This window comes from Amphiprion ocellaris, chromosome 22 (assembly GCF_022539595.1).
Source record: "Amphiprion ocellaris isolate individual 3 ecotype Okinawa chromosome 22, ASM2253959v1, whole genome shotgun sequence".
Lineage (NCBI taxonomy): Eukaryota > Metazoa > Chordata > Actinopteri > Pomacentridae > Amphiprion > Amphiprion ocellaris.
This window is the reverse complement of record NC_072787.1, coordinates 22,012,520-22,030,255: the sequence shown is the minus strand read 5'-3', so window position 1 is coordinate 22,030,255 and position 17,736 is coordinate 22,012,520. Positions and strand designations below refer to the sequence as shown.

The 17,736-nt window shown below is 40.0% G+C and overlaps 1 protein-coding gene across 5 annotated transcripts in view; it reads left to right on the top strand.

The window, feature by feature from the left end:
- myo3a (myosin IIIA) overlaps positions 1 to 17,736 on the top strand; it is a 58,309-nt gene that overhangs the window by 16,289 nt on the left and 24,284 nt on the right. For 4 of the 5 annotated variants that reach the window (XM_055006971.1, XM_055006970.1, XM_055006973.1 and 1 more), the window contains exons 6-17: positions 2,082 to 2,158; positions 5,730 to 5,875; positions 10,488 to 10,553; positions 10,699 to 10,854; positions 11,232 to 11,273; positions 12,175 to 12,271; positions 12,973 to 13,089; positions 13,478 to 13,582; positions 14,203 to 14,286; positions 14,810 to 15,012; positions 17,038 to 17,136; positions 17,246 to 17,360. In XM_055006971.1, coding sequence (XP_054862946.1) covers positions 2,082 to 2,158; positions 5,730 to 5,875; positions 10,488 to 10,553; positions 10,699 to 10,854; positions 11,232 to 11,273; positions 12,175 to 12,271; positions 12,973 to 13,089; positions 13,478 to 13,582; positions 14,203 to 14,286; positions 14,810 to 15,012; positions 17,038 to 17,136; positions 17,246 to 17,360 — 1,307 coding nt within the window. Of the gene's footprint in view, positions 1 to 2,081; positions 2,159 to 4,803; positions 4,962 to 5,729; positions 5,876 to 10,487; positions 10,554 to 10,698; positions 10,855 to 11,231; positions 11,274 to 12,174; positions 12,272 to 12,972; positions 13,090 to 13,477; positions 13,583 to 14,202; positions 14,287 to 14,809; positions 15,013 to 17,037; positions 17,137 to 17,245; positions 17,361 to 17,736 lie in introns of those variants that run through there. The other variant, XM_055006974.1, reaches the window with a different exon arrangement.

Here is a 17,736-nt window from a genome sequence, read left to right as displayed (position 1 = left end):
TTTTGTCTGCAGTTGGAACCTGAAGCATGCAACAGTCGTGTGACTTGCATTTAGATGCTTAAAATCTGAATCTGAAAGTAAATGTCAACTCATTCTCCTGATACAAATGTGGCAGCAAACTGAGCAGATTGGGCTCTTGTGCTGCCAGTGATCAGAACTTGGCTGGATTCAAAGGGTACACAGGTACATTGTACACGTGTTGGAAGCTTTTCCACAAAATAAATGACTTCTTTTGTGACGTTGCTGACAGTTGAAATTCATACCAGGTCTGTGACGTCATAAAAAAAAATCTGCCGTGCGTAAAAACTCGCACAGTGACGAAAACGGCGATAACAAGGCGTCCGACTTGAGCTTTCTCGCCACGTACACGCAGCGACTGCGTCACGCTGGGATTAATGGTTTCTCATGTGGAGGGGCGCATGCTACACTAAGCAGCTGAAGAGATAAAGCCCCCGCAGTGACTCATCACCAGTGGAGAAACAAAATAGCAAAGAGATGGACCCAAAAAGGAGCAGCAGAAGAATGAGGGGAGCTGTTCGTTCATGGGTCTCTCATGAATATTCTAATTGACAGCGTTATCTCTGTGATGATTATTAAGTGTGGCCCACCAGGCTCCACTCCGGGCTAATGTAGTGGAAAGAGAGGGTCTGTGAGAGCTTTAATAGGGGGGCTCTTTGTGGCTCTGTGTCCTCACATGCTGATATATACGTGTGTGTGTTTAAGCATATGTTGGATTAATAAAAGATAGTCTAATTTTGTGTTTCTTTGTGTGCACCCATGTAAAACTATGGCTTTGTTGCCACTAATGTGGGCTGATGTTAGCGTCTAGCAGCGTTGTGGTTCGATGACAGCATGTGACTGTCCTCCTGTGTGTCAGCCTTGTGCATATATCCCCTCCTGCACATGATTTTAATCCCTTTTGATGTTTGCCACAGAGCCATTTTCCTCTGCACCGCTCATCCTGGCATTTCTCTCCACCCCGAGCACCAACAGAGCATTAGTGTATCACAGCGCTGTACCGACAGTAATTAAATGGGTGCACAGGACAGGCTTCTGCGACATATAGTTGCCGACACGGTTGAAAAAGCATTTATGTTATTTGTTCTTGTTTCTGGATGAGGACAGCGCACATGTCTGCTCAAGTTTTGATTTTCACCACCTGGATATTTTCTCAAATTACCCCTTCATTTCCTCTAAGCCATCATGCTGCACCGCTAGAACACATTCAGCAGGAAATCAGCTGATTTCAATTTCGCAGAATCTTATGTGCTTCTGGTAAAAATGTGAAGCACAGGATGAAAACACTGTTCTGCAGCGGTGTGTCACGCATCAGCACATCACCTTCTGTTTGTTGGTGGATGCTTTTGTCTGGAGGCTTTGCTTTTGTCCCGGTCGCTGCTCTTGATCTGGCCGGCTGCCTCAGTTTAGCCAGCCCAGGGATACATCACAGTGGGGCGTAACACTGATTCGCCTGGACTGGACTGAAGTCACGATCGTGGGTCAGCACGTTCCTTGTCAGGCTTTTTACCGCACATTAACACACACATTAGGACACTTTTCCCTTCTCTGCAGTCCCACTTTATCTGCCCCTGACATGGCTGGTGTATCATGACTTGGTCCACTCTGGCGTGAGCTAATAAATCACTCAGATACATAATGTCTTGTTCTGGGAGAAGGTGAAATGTCCCCAGCTGCCAAAGCCCGTTGAATTGTATTCAAATGTTGTTCTCGAAATGCCCGACAAAGTCACTTGCAGTCACAGGAACATTTGTAATTCAAAACAGTCTATCATTTAAAGGAAGAAAACCCTGCAGATGGAGGTTTCTGAGTAACACGTGAGAGTGTTCATGTATGTCTTGTGTTTCCTCCTTGTCACTATAGTGACAGCTCTATGAGGGAAAACTCTGAGGCAGCCTCTTATCGTTTGAGTAGAATCCTGCTGTTTACTGCTCCCTGTTTGCAGATCATAACCTTTACCAGCTGGTCTGATCTTTGTGGGAAATGAAAACACATCAAGGAAGTTATTGAGAGTGTGTCAACTGAAGCTAAAATGGCTGAAATGTGTGTTCTCTTCCCTGCAGGTGTTTCGGCCCAGCTGACAAATACCCGTCTGAGGAGGAACACCTCTGTGGGAACTCCCTTTTGGATGGCTCCGGAGGTACAGTAAAAGTGGCCTATAAATGCTCTCGCAGCCTCATCTCTTTCCACTACATTAGCCTGGAGCAGATCCCAGTGGGCCACAGTTAATAATCATCAAAGAGATAACACTGTCAGATACAATGTGCACGGGAAAAAATGGACTGGGCAGCTTCCATCGTTCGTCTCCTATTTAATCTTGGCTCAGTGCGCTAACAGTACATACAGCTAAAGTGGTTGCATTAAAAAGTGATCATTCTATACCACTACACTGTCACATCCTCTTGTCCTTTATTTTTATTTTTTTAATAGAAGGTTAATGTAACTTTGTCCTGTCAGATGGCTTCTCAGCTCGAGGCTCCATGAGTTTTCCCATTTTGTGACACTGATTGAAAGGTTTTTATTATATTGTAGTGTTTCCTTGCTGCAGTGATGCAACAGGAAGACAGCGGCAGTTTCTGTGTGTTGTTTATTGGCTTTTCAGATTGTCGACACAGACCAGCTTCCCAAAGAATTACATAGTTGAAGATTCTGAAACCAGAGGTGGAAGAAGTGCTCAGGTCCTTTAAGTGAAATACTCCAACACAAGTAAAAATCCAGTATGAACCTACTTAAGTTTAAGTACACAATGCAAGCATGAGCAGCAAAATAGTCCAAGTACTAAAGTAAAAGCACTGGTTTGGTCAATCTGGTATATACGCTAGTATTCAAAAGTTTGGGTTCACCCAGGCAATTTCATGTTTTCCATGAAAACTCACACTTTTATCCATGTGCTAACATAACTGCACAAGGGTTTTCTAATCAATTAGCCTTTCAACACCATTAGCTAACACAATATAGCATTAGAACACAGGAGTGATGGTTGCTGGAAATGTTCCTCTGTACCTCTATGGAGATATTCCATTAAAAATCAGCTGTTTCCAGCTAGAATAGTCATTTACCACATTAACAATGTCCAGACTGTATTTATGATTCATTTAATGTCATCTTCATTGAGAAACATTGCTTTTCTTTGAAAAATAAGGACATTTCCAAGTGACACCAAATTTTTGAACGGTACTGTATATATATTTATATATGACATCATTAGATTATAAATATCGAACCCTCAGTGTCTTAGTAGCATCTTACTCTTCTAGCTGCTGTGGTTGGAAGTGTGCTTAGTTAGTTTTATATGCATGGACAGCAGATACACTGAGGGTTATGAGTTGATTTAATAGGCGAGGGATTAAAAAAGAAAACACAGTTCTGCTGTACAGTTCAGACTCTGTTTAATCATTAGTTTTTGGTGAAATATCAGATCATTTGAACACTTATTGACATATAACCATGTGAGAAGTACAACTGATTTTATCTTTAACAGTGTGTTGGATCATAAAAATGTATCTTCATCTTAAAATAACTAATAATTTGTCAGATAAGTGTAATGGAGAAGAATATATTCCTCTGATATGCCACGAAGAGGAAGTATAAGGTAGTCTTAAATGAAAATACTCAAATAATGTGCAGGTTCCTCAAAACTGTGAGTTAAATAGAGTACTTGAGTCACTGTCCTCAGTTACTTTCCACTCCTCTCTGAAGCAGATTTGCAACTCAATGCCTATATTTACAGCCAGTGCAGGAAGAAGTGCACCCTCAGCAAGGCGGAAAGAAAAATTTAGTGGTGTGCTGATATGATTTTATTCATCCAAGTCTGTTTACAAGTGTTGGGAAGTACTACTGGATGTATTTGTGCCTCCAGAGGGAGCTGTGTGAAGTCTGATAAACCGCCTCGAGTGCTGTAACCTGCATAGTATAAAAACAGACAGTGTATCTGATTCTTTATACTGTCCACGGTGAGTTTAATGCTGCTTTTTGTCCTAATAGTATTTAAAAAGAGCTTATAAATATGTGTAGCTGCTAAAGCTAACGAATTCTCAGCATACTTGAGACTTTGTTTCATATAATTACCCTAACCCGCGAGAATTTGCACATTTTGTAAAGTAGTAGTGTGGATGTTAAGCAGATGTTGAAATAAGAAAAGGGATAGCAGAACCTGAGTGCACTGCAGATAAAGCAGACTCTCTAGAGCTGAGAGCGCAGCTTAACTTGAGCTGACGTCTTGACTGTGCGGTGAGATGATTCGGTGTGAAGACGGCTCAGCAACAGCTTCAGTAGTGGCAGCATTCACCGACATGCTGGGAGAATCTTAGAACAATTAGCAAGATTAAGTGCATGTTGGGGCGCTCAAGCAGACACCTTTCATTTATATTTCATTGAAGTGAACCTGCAGTACCTCAACGAGAAGAGGCATCGTACTTGCACGTTTAACCTCAACACTGATCAGGTTTAGATTAGACGAGTCCTCAGCAACCTCTGTCGGGGTAAGAAGGGTAAACCTATGCTGTAATACACCACTGCTGGCTTCATTTTGTAACCACTGCTCTTGGCCTAGTTTTAAATCCCTCTCATTGGGGATGATCTCCCCTGGTAACCGTGAATATTCACTTCCCAAATCGAATTGGAGGTTTTTACATGAGGTTTGCATGCTGTGCAAATTTAACATTGTCCGTGCTGCGCGACCTGCTCTGTCAAGATCAAGGATTTCAATGTGATTTGTTTAAGATGCTCATCTGCAAAGTCTCTTGGGTGGACTCTCAAGATGATCTTTGTCAGAAGAGTTAACAGAAGTCAGGAGTGAGATTTGTAAACTGGGATCCAAGACATTAATTTTGTTGTTATTAAAAGAAAAGCAAAGATTTTGCAGGATTTTTTGTGCGTTTCTTCACAAACATCAATATTCAGGATAGCATACAATGTTGTGTTTATACTGAGGAAGATTTGGGGTAAGTTGCATCATGTCTGCTTAATTTTTTAACCAGAGTTACATATGATGGCTACATGTTGACTGATAAATTAGGCTTTGTTGAGTTTCTACTAAAATAATCATCTTCGGAATTGATTTAAATCTGACTTCTTCCTGTTCATTACATGTGTTAGTTAGAAACAAGACAGAATAGTGAAGATCTTTTAGTTTTTGTGTAGTACAGTTGTGTTTTACAGTGTCTTATCGGTTATTTTTCTTGTCCGTTTGAATACATTTATGTCCTTTTGAGAGCTGGGACTACAGATTTTATTGATTTCAGTCATTTTGCAATAATGATAGACGTGTTTTATTGTGTGAGTGTGTGGGTGTGTGTCATTATGTGTACACAAACCTCCCACTCAGATGATTCATATTGTTGATTGGGTAGCATGTAGCCCTCAGGACAATGGTGACAGACGGTGTAGATATGTGTGTGTGCTTCTGTGTGCTATAGCTATGTATAAACACATTGTAAAACAGTTGTAGAACCTAGATAAGGTTAAAAGGTGCTTTATAAGAGTAAACATTGTGCTAGTACGGTCTCTATTAAGTCATTTGATGCTGCATAACTTTATAATGACAGTTATGCTGTGTTTATTTTGGAATAGGGTGATAAAATTATAAAGAAAATCATCTTAACTGCTTTATTACAAAGAAAGTAGCCCAGTTTTTATAACTTTCGCCCCCATTTTGTGTAGAAGTGTGCGTAGTCAGACAATATCAGCGATAATTTCCCTTTCGTTTGCAGGTAATAGCATGTGAGCAGCAGCTGGACTCGACGTACGACGCTCGTTGCGACGTCTGGTCCCTGGGCATCACCGCCATCGAGCTGGGAGATGGAGACCCTCCCCTCTCTGACCTCCACCCAATGAGAGCCCTTTTTAAAATCCCAAGGTGAGCCTGCCGCCATTATCAGGTAGCTGTGACTTTGACCCCAGAACTGTCAGTGATCTTTAATTTATGCTTATTTATGCTGTTCTGAATGAATACTTTAAACCCTGGCGCTGGTCTTGCTGTCACTGTGAGGTGACAGTGCTAGTTATTTGAATCTGAGGCCCGTATTTGCTCACATTTTGCTTTTAAGTTTTACAAAAAACATAGGCTCTAATCTAACGTTGCGTGCAGTTTGGAAATAAGTTTAATTCACAACTATTGCTCATGATTTTGAGTCATGTTTAATCAAACTTCCGCCTCTACTTTAAGACAGTGCAGCACTCTGCCCACACAAAACTGGACATTTGGTGGCATCCATTTCCCAAATCCCTTATTTTGATGCAGATGATTAATGATACTGTCAAAGTAAAGAAACAATGGTTTTATCTTCTCTGCATGTTGTTTTACTCGGAATCTCTTAAATGTGTTGACTTCCTAATTACAGCTTACGGACTGACAAATCAAAGCTCCTTTTGAAAATGTGAATGCAGACACGTTTTGCAGTAATCTCTATTCCTGAATATATAATTGATGCTTCCTTCAACTGACATCATATCTTGGAATTGGGGGTGTTGCTCCTGACTCATTTCCCTGCCAAATAAACTAACATTTTAATTTTGATTAGTCATCTGGTATAAACCTAAGAAAAGTCAAAGTTGTTTTGCTGTTAGTGGCTAAAGTTAGCAGTGCTAGCACCAAAAGACATTTTTCTTTGCAGGTTAGTGTGCTGAATCTAGTTATGCATTGCTCCAAATAAGTGATTTTGTGTGAGTTTGTTCCAGCACAGCCTACATACAACATTATTTTCATTATCTTGACCAAAATACTGGCAAATTGTGCTGTTTTTTTTAAAGATGTCATGCTTCCCACTGCAGACAGGGGGCTACATAACATCTTAGCTGCAACAGTTAGTCAGCGTTGTACGTATATAAAATGTTTATTATTAGTTTAACAGATTAATATTGCAGGGGGCATCTACTGAGGTGACAGCTTTAAGCATTTCATCAAGTGACTGCGTACATTGCTTGTCATAATCCACCTCGAATTTGCACAAAATTGAGCAGCAAAAAGCTACTTAACTTGACTTTATGACAAATATGTAAACTTCACCTGGCAACTACATAATTTACTGTAACTTGTAACTTGCAATTTATTCAATAATTGCAAGCTGTATAGAATTATGAAGCAAATCTCCTATTTTTATCTGCTGCTCATGAAGTTGCACACTCACGTTTTAAAGCTGGACACATGCATGCAAAAAGCCAATCCTTTAAAGATACAGCTCTCACAATAGGGAGGTACAATAAGATAATATTTTATTCACTGCACTGATGCAGACCATCACACTGGAGTGGGCATGTTTTTATTGTGCGACTCTCCTGCCCACAGAATGGAGAGTAAAGACAGGGTAATGCGTAGTGCTGGCACTGCAATCCAGAAAAACCATCTCCTACTCCCCAACGCAGTGATTTGCTTCTCTATGCCGACTGTCACCAGACAAAGTACAGTCTTTTCATTTCAAATGGCTTTTCTCTGCTTGCAGGGGCTTATCCATGAACCACTCCCCCTCCTGGCACTGATCCCATTCGTCCTGTGGGGGAGGCTGAGAGCGCAGCCTCCCTTTTCTCATCTATTTGTATTGTGGGCTGAAGGTGAAAACTAATTGTTTATCGTCTCCTGATTCCAGCGTGAGAGCTGCATAAGCACTTACATTCGTTGTCGTTGTAGCAGCACTTTGTCCATCCCTGCACTGAAACACACAAGTGTGCACACACACAGACTGCTGCTGTGTCGTCCAGTGTGTTTGCTCTGGGGGTCGAGGCATCACACCGCTTTCTCAGAATCTATCTGACTGTTGCACTCAGAGCTTCGGGCTCTCTCTTCACACTCCCACTCACCTCCCTCCTTCTCGCTGCTCCGGGTTCATCCGTCAAGCAGTCGTCGTGGAAAAAGCCACGCTGAGGGCTTCATTCCAGCCACTCCCTGTCTCGTTTCATTTGAATTCGCTAGAGAAACAAAAGATTATCAAGTCGAACCCTTATTTTCATGTCGTCACTGCAACGCTTGACCATATTTTTTTTTCCATTTTCAGTGCCAGTCATCTGCAGTTTTACCTAAGATGTAAAGCACAAAAGTGCTAAAAACATACAGCACGACATCTGGATAATACAATACAAGCCAATGCAGTTTACCTACAACTAATACTGCTTGTCTGAAGGTTGATATTATAATCTCTTTGCCCAATATATGACCTCCACTTGGTGCAGATTCTGATTCTCCCCCTTTATATCGAGTTAGAAATAGACACTGATGCTTATCGAAACTGCTAAAATGGTTTAATTTTAGCCTTGGAAGCTGTTTCTCTGCCGTTGCTACTCTCTGTTGTGATGGGGTTAATTAACACAATTCTAGCTTATGTTCAAATTCAAAATCTTGAACCTGTATTTTGTGGTCTTGCACTATATAATACAGTGTTCTTGTTCATTGCAATATAATGTAATAAAAAAACTAAAAGGCCACAAATTAAGTTGACCCATCGAGTTAAAAAAATATCTTTGGGAACTACATTCTGACTAAATTGTTTTGTACAGTTATGGACTTCTACAGTATCTGCTGTCAGGGAGAATTTTGCTTTTTCATTTGGAAGAATGGAAGTTTGTCAGGGATCTAGTCTTATGTTATAGATAGATAGATAGATAGATAGATAGATAGATCGATAGATAGATAGATAGATAGATAGATAGATAGATAGATAGATAGATAGATAGATAGATAGATAGATAGATACTTTATTAATCTCGAGGGAAATCCAAGATTGTTACTAAATATGTTTAAAAAAATAGCAGGAACAGGTTATTTATTTGAAAAAGACTTTCAGTAACTGATAACTTGAATTGCAGAACTAACCCTTTGCATTTGAAAAGCTCTCTGAGTGCTCTATCGCATTACTTTGTAACATATTACTCCCAAAACTGGTTTGGATTTGGTCTGAGAGGAATTGTGGTGAGTGAAGTAGTTGATCGTGGGTGGAATATGATCATCATTTGGGATCAGTGTTGCCAGATGGGACTCAGAAAAAGTGTCCTAGTCGGAACCTAAAGCACACAAAATCATCATTAAACTAGACCAAGAAGAAAAATAACTGGTGCAATTGCCAGTGGTCTCCTGTTTTGTCAATATAATACGACACAGGTAAACTCAAGATTACATGTAAAGTGATGAGAATAGCTGGTCAGCTAGTTAGTTTTCTAATTTGACCCATTATTACAGTAACACAGCTATATATCACATCCAGTATATTTCACAGCATGAGCAAAACCAACATCAAGTGTAAATTTACACCAATCAAACACAACATTACACGTGTGAAATGTCAAGCTCACAGCAATGCTAGGACCAAAATTTTCCCAGTAGAACATTGCATTGTAATGAGATGGCAAATGTCATTTGCTTTTTATGCTGAATCTGAACAATATGTGTCAAATTACAGGGTTTTTAATGATATTTTGAAACTGCATGTGTAACATGCACCCTACCGTCTCACTTTAAACACATATACCTGAACCCAAAAAGACAAAGACATGCCAAGACAAAAAAATAATGTAAAAGCTACAATTACAATACGGATGTTCTCTGTGTTTGGCTGAAAATTCCTGAATGACTGGGATCACAGCATATATATCCAGATGTCAAACCTCTGCTCAGAGCATCTGACTCTGGAGCAGGTAAAAGTTTAAAAATGATCTTCTAATTATGCTCCAGTGGTAAGAGTTAAGTTTTTGTCCTTTATTATATGTAGCAGGAAAGATTTGAATTGGCCTCCAGTGAGCGAAGTGAACAAATGACTTCAGTAATAAACAGGAAACACTATGATTAAAATGCATTCTCATACTTGTAGTCTATATATGGAAATTAAAATCTGGGACTCCTCCACCTCTCAAGTCATCTCCACGAGCCCATGTTTGTCTTCCAGATAAGAAAAACACTTTAATAGTCTCAGTATTAGTTGAACAGACTCCAAATAAACGTCTGATGCATTCGCTGTCTATATTGCTCGTGTTGTGTGATAAACAGGAGATGTATGTCCTCTCATTAGACCAATTTATCGCTGTCGGAGCCAGCGTGTGAAAGGCCGCGATGCATTAGCAGGCGGCATTGACTTTTCTGCTGTGTGCCAGGAACCCTCTTGTAAAAAGATACTTAAAGCAGAAAGAGGAATTGTAGCGAATTAGTTCAGTTGTTCCACTGCTGCGAGGCCTTGTTAGGTTTAACCCCTTAACCATAAGATCTGGCTAAATTTACAGTATGATTGTTGTTTTCCTGTCATAAAATCAGCTGTATCAACACCACCCAGCTGCACAGGTGGAGCGTCGTTACTTATTGCCTCATGCCAGCACAGAAACGCCTCTGGATGTCGTCAGTGACGGATTGTTCCAGCCTTAAGATTTCACTCCATCGTTCCACCGTGAGCCTCGGCCTTTTGTTCTCCGCCCCGCCCGCCCACCCGCCCGCCCGCGTAAATCCCATCTCATCTTATCTTTCCATTTATCTCTTCCATTTCTTCTTCCAACAGAAACCCTCCGCCTACTCTCCACCAGCCGGAGCTGTGGTCAGACGACTTTAATGACTTCATCTGCAAGTGAGTGCGGCCGCCAGTGTGTTTGTCATCTCTCTGCGAATAATAAACACTTGCACCAACAGCGTGTAACCAGATGCTTTGAATAAAAACTCATCACACTGTTTTTTATTTCTCCTGTACCTTTTGCCCTTTTTCCACTCCACAGATGTCTGATTAAGGACTTTGAGCTGAGACCAAATGTGCTAGACCTGCTCCATCATGTGTTCATCAAACAGATTGTTGGCAGAGAGAAAATCCTGCAGAAACAATTGATTGAACTCATTGATCTCAACCAGCAAATAGGAGTGATTGAAAAAACAAGGTATTGTCCAATATCTCACATTTCCTCCTGTATTTCTGAGCTCTACTACTACTATTTATCTCGCAGAATGAGCAACACACCCTCTCTAAATACAGTGTTAAATATATTTTGTCACGAACCCCATGAAAAACTTCCAGTCTTCCTTCCAGTGGTTATATATGCCAGGCTGCAGCTTAGCTTCTGCAGACAGTAATCCAAATTACCCTCCTTGCCTGATGTTTTACAAGCCCTGTCACCCTCGCGGAAACAACAGCTCCATCCTGCACTAGCTTCGCTTGAGGTGCAGGCTGTGTCACATGAGTCGAAACTGTTGGCCCAGAAAAGTGTGTGTTTGCCCGTGCCATCATAAAATGTTAATCCTATTTCTGTCATTTAAGCTATCATGGAAAGACAGACAGAAGCACAGACAGTAATGACAGGTAACAAATGCATATATGACCTTTATGCCACAGTAGGAGCTTTTTTTTTTTTTTTTAGTCCAGCCAGAGCTCTTGTTGTAGTTGTGATCGCACATGTATTTGCCATTATCAACTACATGGGCGGATTTTTAGATTGTTTACATGGTGCCACCCTGCCGTTGTTGCGCTGTTGTTGTCTTGTTGTCACCATTTCTTCTGTGTTTAAAGCCTCATCTTGATGTTTTGATATATCTGAGGTTATGATGTTTGCTGTAAACCAACTACAGCAGCTCCAAAACTCACTAGCGTTCATCATTAACGGTCTCATGAATGGTGTTTTCACAGGGATAAATTGCAATCACGATGGGAAAATTACCGCCGCTATTAGCTAATCAGATGTGATCAAACTTCTTCTATCACATTATGTGAGGAAACAAAAGACAGCAATAAGGAGTTGCTAAAGTTAAGCTAAAATCTTGGACGGTGAAGTAGATGCAGCACTAAATTTGCTACCAGTAGCAATTTGATATCTTTTTATATTTATTTTACTATTTAAAATGAGTTGTGGCAGTCAAAAGTGCAGATATTAACTATTCAGATGGAGTAAATATATTAACTGCTGTATGCAAAGCTTGCATGGTAATGTTCCACACAGGGCAGAAGAAAAAAAACATGACCGACAGGGAAAAAATTCAACATGAATGCTTTATAGTATTATATTTACATTTAGATGTTTATCTAGTTGAAGTTTTATTCTATTTACACTGTTTAAGTGAAGTCATGCACCACTTTGCCTTAGCAAACACCATCGGCAGCGCTGTGCATTTCTGTAGCAGTGCACATAATGTGTTGAATTATACAGTATTGTTGTGTATATAAAATACTCAGTACGACATGTGGTTGTGCGTCCTGTGAATTCCAGGCATGAACGTATCCACACTAAAAAAGGAAGCCATATGAAGACTCAGACTGACGCAGAAGAGGTGGACGACCTCGCCACTCTGGAAGTTCTAGACGAGGTAGTGAATAGTGAAGCTATTTGACAACTGCTGTAATTTTTTTGTTGATAAATGGACTGTAATTATACATTTATGAAAAATATTAAGGTATTTTGTAAAGATGCTTTTTACTGAACTGCTCAAGACTGTAGATATCTCAATAATGGAATCGTTGTGGCTCAATCAAAACTGAACAATGAGGAATATTTAGCATATATATTGTGATAGTAGTCATATTCTGTATATAAGCTCAGTCTGAGGCCTTTTTCTCCACGGTTAACTAAAACATTTAGCCTCATATCTCCCAATCACAGCAGCCCTTTTGATAACATTTACAGCAATTTATCAAATCTGAGCGCCGCATTGACGTATTGAATGATACAGCCAGCCTCCGTTGCCGGCGGATATTTCCACCCATCCTTCAAGCCGAGAAGCTCCTCTGGTATGAGGGAGTCGGTGCCGCCCTGCTGTTTTTGATGTACCTGTCCCTGGCAGGGAGCAGACAGGAGAATTAATCATCGCATTGTGAAAATAATACATTGACACAACAGACGTCACAGACTTTGACTTGAGGCGAAGCTAAAGCGCCGCTTGCTTGTGTTTATGACTTTTCTGCAGTTATCTTTCATAATGCGGTTCTGACAGTCAACCAGGTATCCATTTGTTTTGCAAGCACCTTGTACCGATTGTATGAATCATACTTGTTTCTTTTTTCTGTCCAGAATACCGTCACGGAGCAGCTTCAGAGCCGCTACGGACGAGATCAGATTTACACATATGTGGGAGACATCCTCATCGCAGTTAATCCTTTCCATAAGATGGAGATTTACACTCCTCAGGTCAGTGGAGATGGGCCTTTTATGTGTGTTTTTGTTTGCTTCCGTGTGTTCCTTTAACGCACGTGTGCATCTACGTTTGGTCAATAATGCACTGAATGCAGTGTGGCGTATCTCATTAGTGCCTCTGCAGTTCTTCAGTCTGCTGCATCCCATTTAGCCTCACACACACATTCACAGACACTGGCCCTGTTTTTCTGCCTCTTCCATACCTCACTGACTGTATTTTCCTCTCAATTATCATGTGTTTGCTTCATATTGGTTGCTATTTTTCATTCCCCTCCTTACCAAACAGAAATAAATATAGCAAATCCACTAGTTTTTCATACATAATACTTATTTTATGGCACTTTTATGCATGTATTAAATATGTTTTTGTCTTTCTTTATAGGATACTAAGATGTACATAGGAGCTAAGCGCACAGCTAACCCTCCACACATCTTCGCTGTGGCTGATATTGCCTACCAGTCTATGGTGTCATACAACGCAGATCAGGTAATATGATCCTCAGAACATCACAAGCAACTGTTAACTTTGTTTTTTAGTTTTCTGAATGGAGAAAGTTGTTTTAATAACTTGTTTTGATGCTACTGCACAGTGAAAACACAAATGTTGCAAATACAGATAACACAACTACATACAGAAAGCTGCTGCACGTGCAAAAATGTTGCAGAAAGCACAACCGAAAGGTTTCCAAGAGACACTAAAGAATAATGATGGAATAAAATAAAAGACAAAAAAAATTCATGTACCTTTCGGCTGAACTGCAGGCAGTGTTTACACAGAGCAAATATGGAAACAAATTAAAAATGTAAGGCGTAAAAAGTAGTAACACCTGTGGGCACTTGGAAAATGATGTACATGATGATTCCAGGTTTTTTCAACTTTCGTAAAATGATTAACATACATGTTAGCTAATTTTCTACCCAAGCTTGCTTCAGTCACTACATGAGACGTAATGGCAGCAACAAGCACATCTCTGCAATACTTTCCCTCTGGAAACATTTAGCATGTGCTATTTGCAACACATTTAGAATACGTTGGTAGCAACGATAGTAATGTTTTACCCGTTTACGTGACGTGACAATGCTTCAGATGTGTCTCCTTGTGTGCAGTGTGTTGTGATCAGTGGAGAAAGTGGAGCAGGGAAAACAGAGAGTGCTCATCTGTTGGTGCAGCAGCTGACGGTTCTTGGGAAGGTGAGTCATCAGGGTCAATCAGCACAATATCAGCGTGTCCTTTCTGTTTATTGTTCTCGTTATCTTGCTCTGCCTCTTCCTCAGGCACACAACTGTAATAGGGTACAAATATAAATCCAAAACAAAAAACATTGGAAATCCAAACACATACTGTATTTGTGTCGGACAAGATATTAAAAATCACTATAAATCACTTCTATGGACATTTCAGACTAAGAGAACTGCAAAATGACAGTTTCGAATGCAGCAGCAGCTGTGTAGACTGTAGATATTTCGAAAATTCTAAATCTAAAATGCTCTGTCCAGGTAATTTAAGCATCCTATGATGAGATTATTGTTGTTCACCTGCTGCCAGTCATGATTTGCAACTTAACTGAATAGAAAATTTCATTTCCGTTCTTCTTTTTGCATTTTGATGAAGGGATAATTGTGGTGTCATTTGACATAAATGTGTATGTCGTCACGGCATTGCTTCCATTATATCGATCTCCCAGCTACTAAACAGGAATAATCCTTTATTCAGGCCAATAATCGGACTCTCCAGGAGAAGATCCTGCTGGTCAACAGCCTGGTGGAAGCCTTCGGAAACGCCTGCACCGTCATCAACGACAACTCCAGCCGCTTTGGCAAGTACCTGGAGATGAAGTTCACCTGCGGGGGAACGGTGGTCGGAGCGCAGATATCTGAGTATCTGCTGGAGAAATCCAGAGTCATCCACCAGGCGATGTAAATATCACCTCCTTCTTTGTCTTGTTTTTCACTGCTACAACCTTCATCTGACTGTGACATTCTCAGAAATGTAAATCATGCTCAGTTTCTGAAAAGAACACAGCAGTGAGTGTTATTTTCCTGCCTGGGATCAGTGCGTAATAGACTGTCTCTCTTTCTCCTTCACCCCCCACTTTTCCATTTGAAACTAGTGGCATTTGCTTTCCACCTGCTCTTCAGTCAGTCCATCTTTTCTTCTTATCTGGTGTCTGGGGAGCGGACCGGGTCAAGTGGAGGGGCTAGCTTATTTCCTGTTTGATCAAAGATTGCGGTCTTGCCGGCGTTCTTAGTAGAACTTCAAAGGCTGACTCAAGTGTTCTATTAGAAAGCAGACACACGGGTCAGAGGCTCTGGTTTGGCTGCGAGCATTATGTGTAGTTAGACTTTTCTGTAGCTTGTTATTGGATACTGCCTGTCGAGGGAGATTGCAAACAAGGCGTATCCACATCTTTTTATGGCATGCGCTATTACACCCTGCATATTTTCTGACCTCTGTGAGGGATTTTTGGATTTTTAGACCATTTGTTCATTAGAATATTTCAATCCAGCAAATACTATACTTTTGAAACAATCAGATTGTTTTCTTAGAAATTGTAAAGATTATTAGACAAGTTACAAATATAACCGAATACATCCAGAAATGATATTATCACTTGAACAAATAAAGTACAGTATACGAAATACAAACCTCTGTACTTTGACTTCAACCTTCCAATCAGTTGGTTAAGAAAGGAAAAAGCTTCCTTTACCAATCATCAGAAATCAAACCTAATTTATTAACCTAACTTACACCTATTTTATGTCTTTGTTTATAATTTTTACATTAAACTGAGAAAACCAGAGAAACTCCATCAGATAATGAAAATTTTGATATTCATTTATGAATTCAACATAAAAAACAGTATTTTTTCTTCATTTTTAAAAAAATGGAAATTTAAATCTAGTTTAATTTGAACATTTGTCTGATTTGTATGATTATGAAGTTACTGACTTGTGTTGCATTTGATAACCCTAAGTAACGTAATAAGAGCGTGAAAATTAATATAGGCAGCAACGTGATCCCAGTTTTAAATTTTTTTTGCATTGAAATTACAGTTTGTCGTTTTATCTATTAAGAGGTTGCTGCGTATCTGAATGCACTGAGAACTGTCAGTAGTACATGCGTACACTGTGATACACCGTGTCCTGCAAATTAAGCCTCATTTTTCAGCCTTCATGTTTACACTTCCTGACGCACACCCCCATTCTTGAACCCCATTATGAGATGTTTTTATTTTGTTTACACAAGATAATGTAATAGATTATTGAGGTGGGAACTAGAATGTTTCAGAAATTACCTGAGAATCTCCCAGTTTTTAAGATTACTTCAGTATCAGAATACTTCAGTGTCAGTGCATCTAGTACCACATAGCAAATCCAAAGAGCTAATAGCTAATTCAGCTAACAAATATAAAGCAAAGCCCACATTGCCAATCAAACTGTAACTCACTGTGTACAAGGTAAAATTATACAAAGTTTCAGCCATTTTGCAACATACTTGTGGAAGAAAAACACTAAATCATGCTTACATTTTCAGATTTTGAATTCTCATTTCAATATGGGATGAACGAATGAACCAGAATAATGTCTTTCATTCATCTTCTATACTTTTTTACAAGCAGTTGGACCAGCAAGTTAACACTAATGCTGTTCACAAGTATCACAGTTATTTATCTAGAAATGTGTATCTGACTTGTGTGATAACAGTTATGAATCCCCGCACCACTAGGATACTACAAAATTGATCTTTACGGATAAAATCATTGTCAGCGGTATGCACTCTCTGTCTGCTCCTTAGCTCTTTGCATGTTTTAGTCTATTAATACATATTGTTTCAAATTTGCAGGACCGCAGTGACATTTATCATATGAGTGCAATAATGACGCTGTACATGTTAGGTTTTTAAGATTTTGTTTTCCCAGCTCCATCTGTGTGTTTCCACAGAGGGGAGCGAAATTTCCACATCTTCTACTACATTTATGCCGGACTGGCTGACAGGAAGAAACTCGCCCACTACAAGCTCTCTGACAGCAAAACACCTAAGTAGGTTTGACATTCCTAAACCCTTCTCCTAAACACTGTTATTTCCTTCTCACATTACGAACTCTGCACTTCCCGGGACTCCAACCCTGACCTTTCTTTGTTTCTGCAGGTATCTGTGTAATGAACACATTAAATTAGGGCCTGACATCGTGAGCAACACCTTCTACAAGGAGCAGTTTGATGCAGTGGAACAATGTTTCAAAGTCATTGGATTCACCCTAGAGGTATAAACTCCTGCATTAATTACTGGAAAAAAAGCTGAGAGAGGCCTGTCAGCGTGGTTTAATAGCATAACCTTGATCCTAACTTTAATACAGACATGTTCTTATGCCCTCACTGTATCACATCTATAACGTATTAACTACAAAAAGCATATGATTAGCATCAAAAGTCGTGCACGTGAGGTTCCTCGGGTCTTCTGTTTGGCTCGTGATGGAGCATGAAGCTACTGGCACATGTATCCAGTCAGCTGTTGGCGTTGTGAAGGATAATGAGGCTCCAAGAACTGATTGCTCTTGGGATCTACACGTCAATAGCACTTATCCTGTAATCACTTGGCAGTGCTGGAGGAGCAGCTTTCTATTCTGCAGTACATCTTGG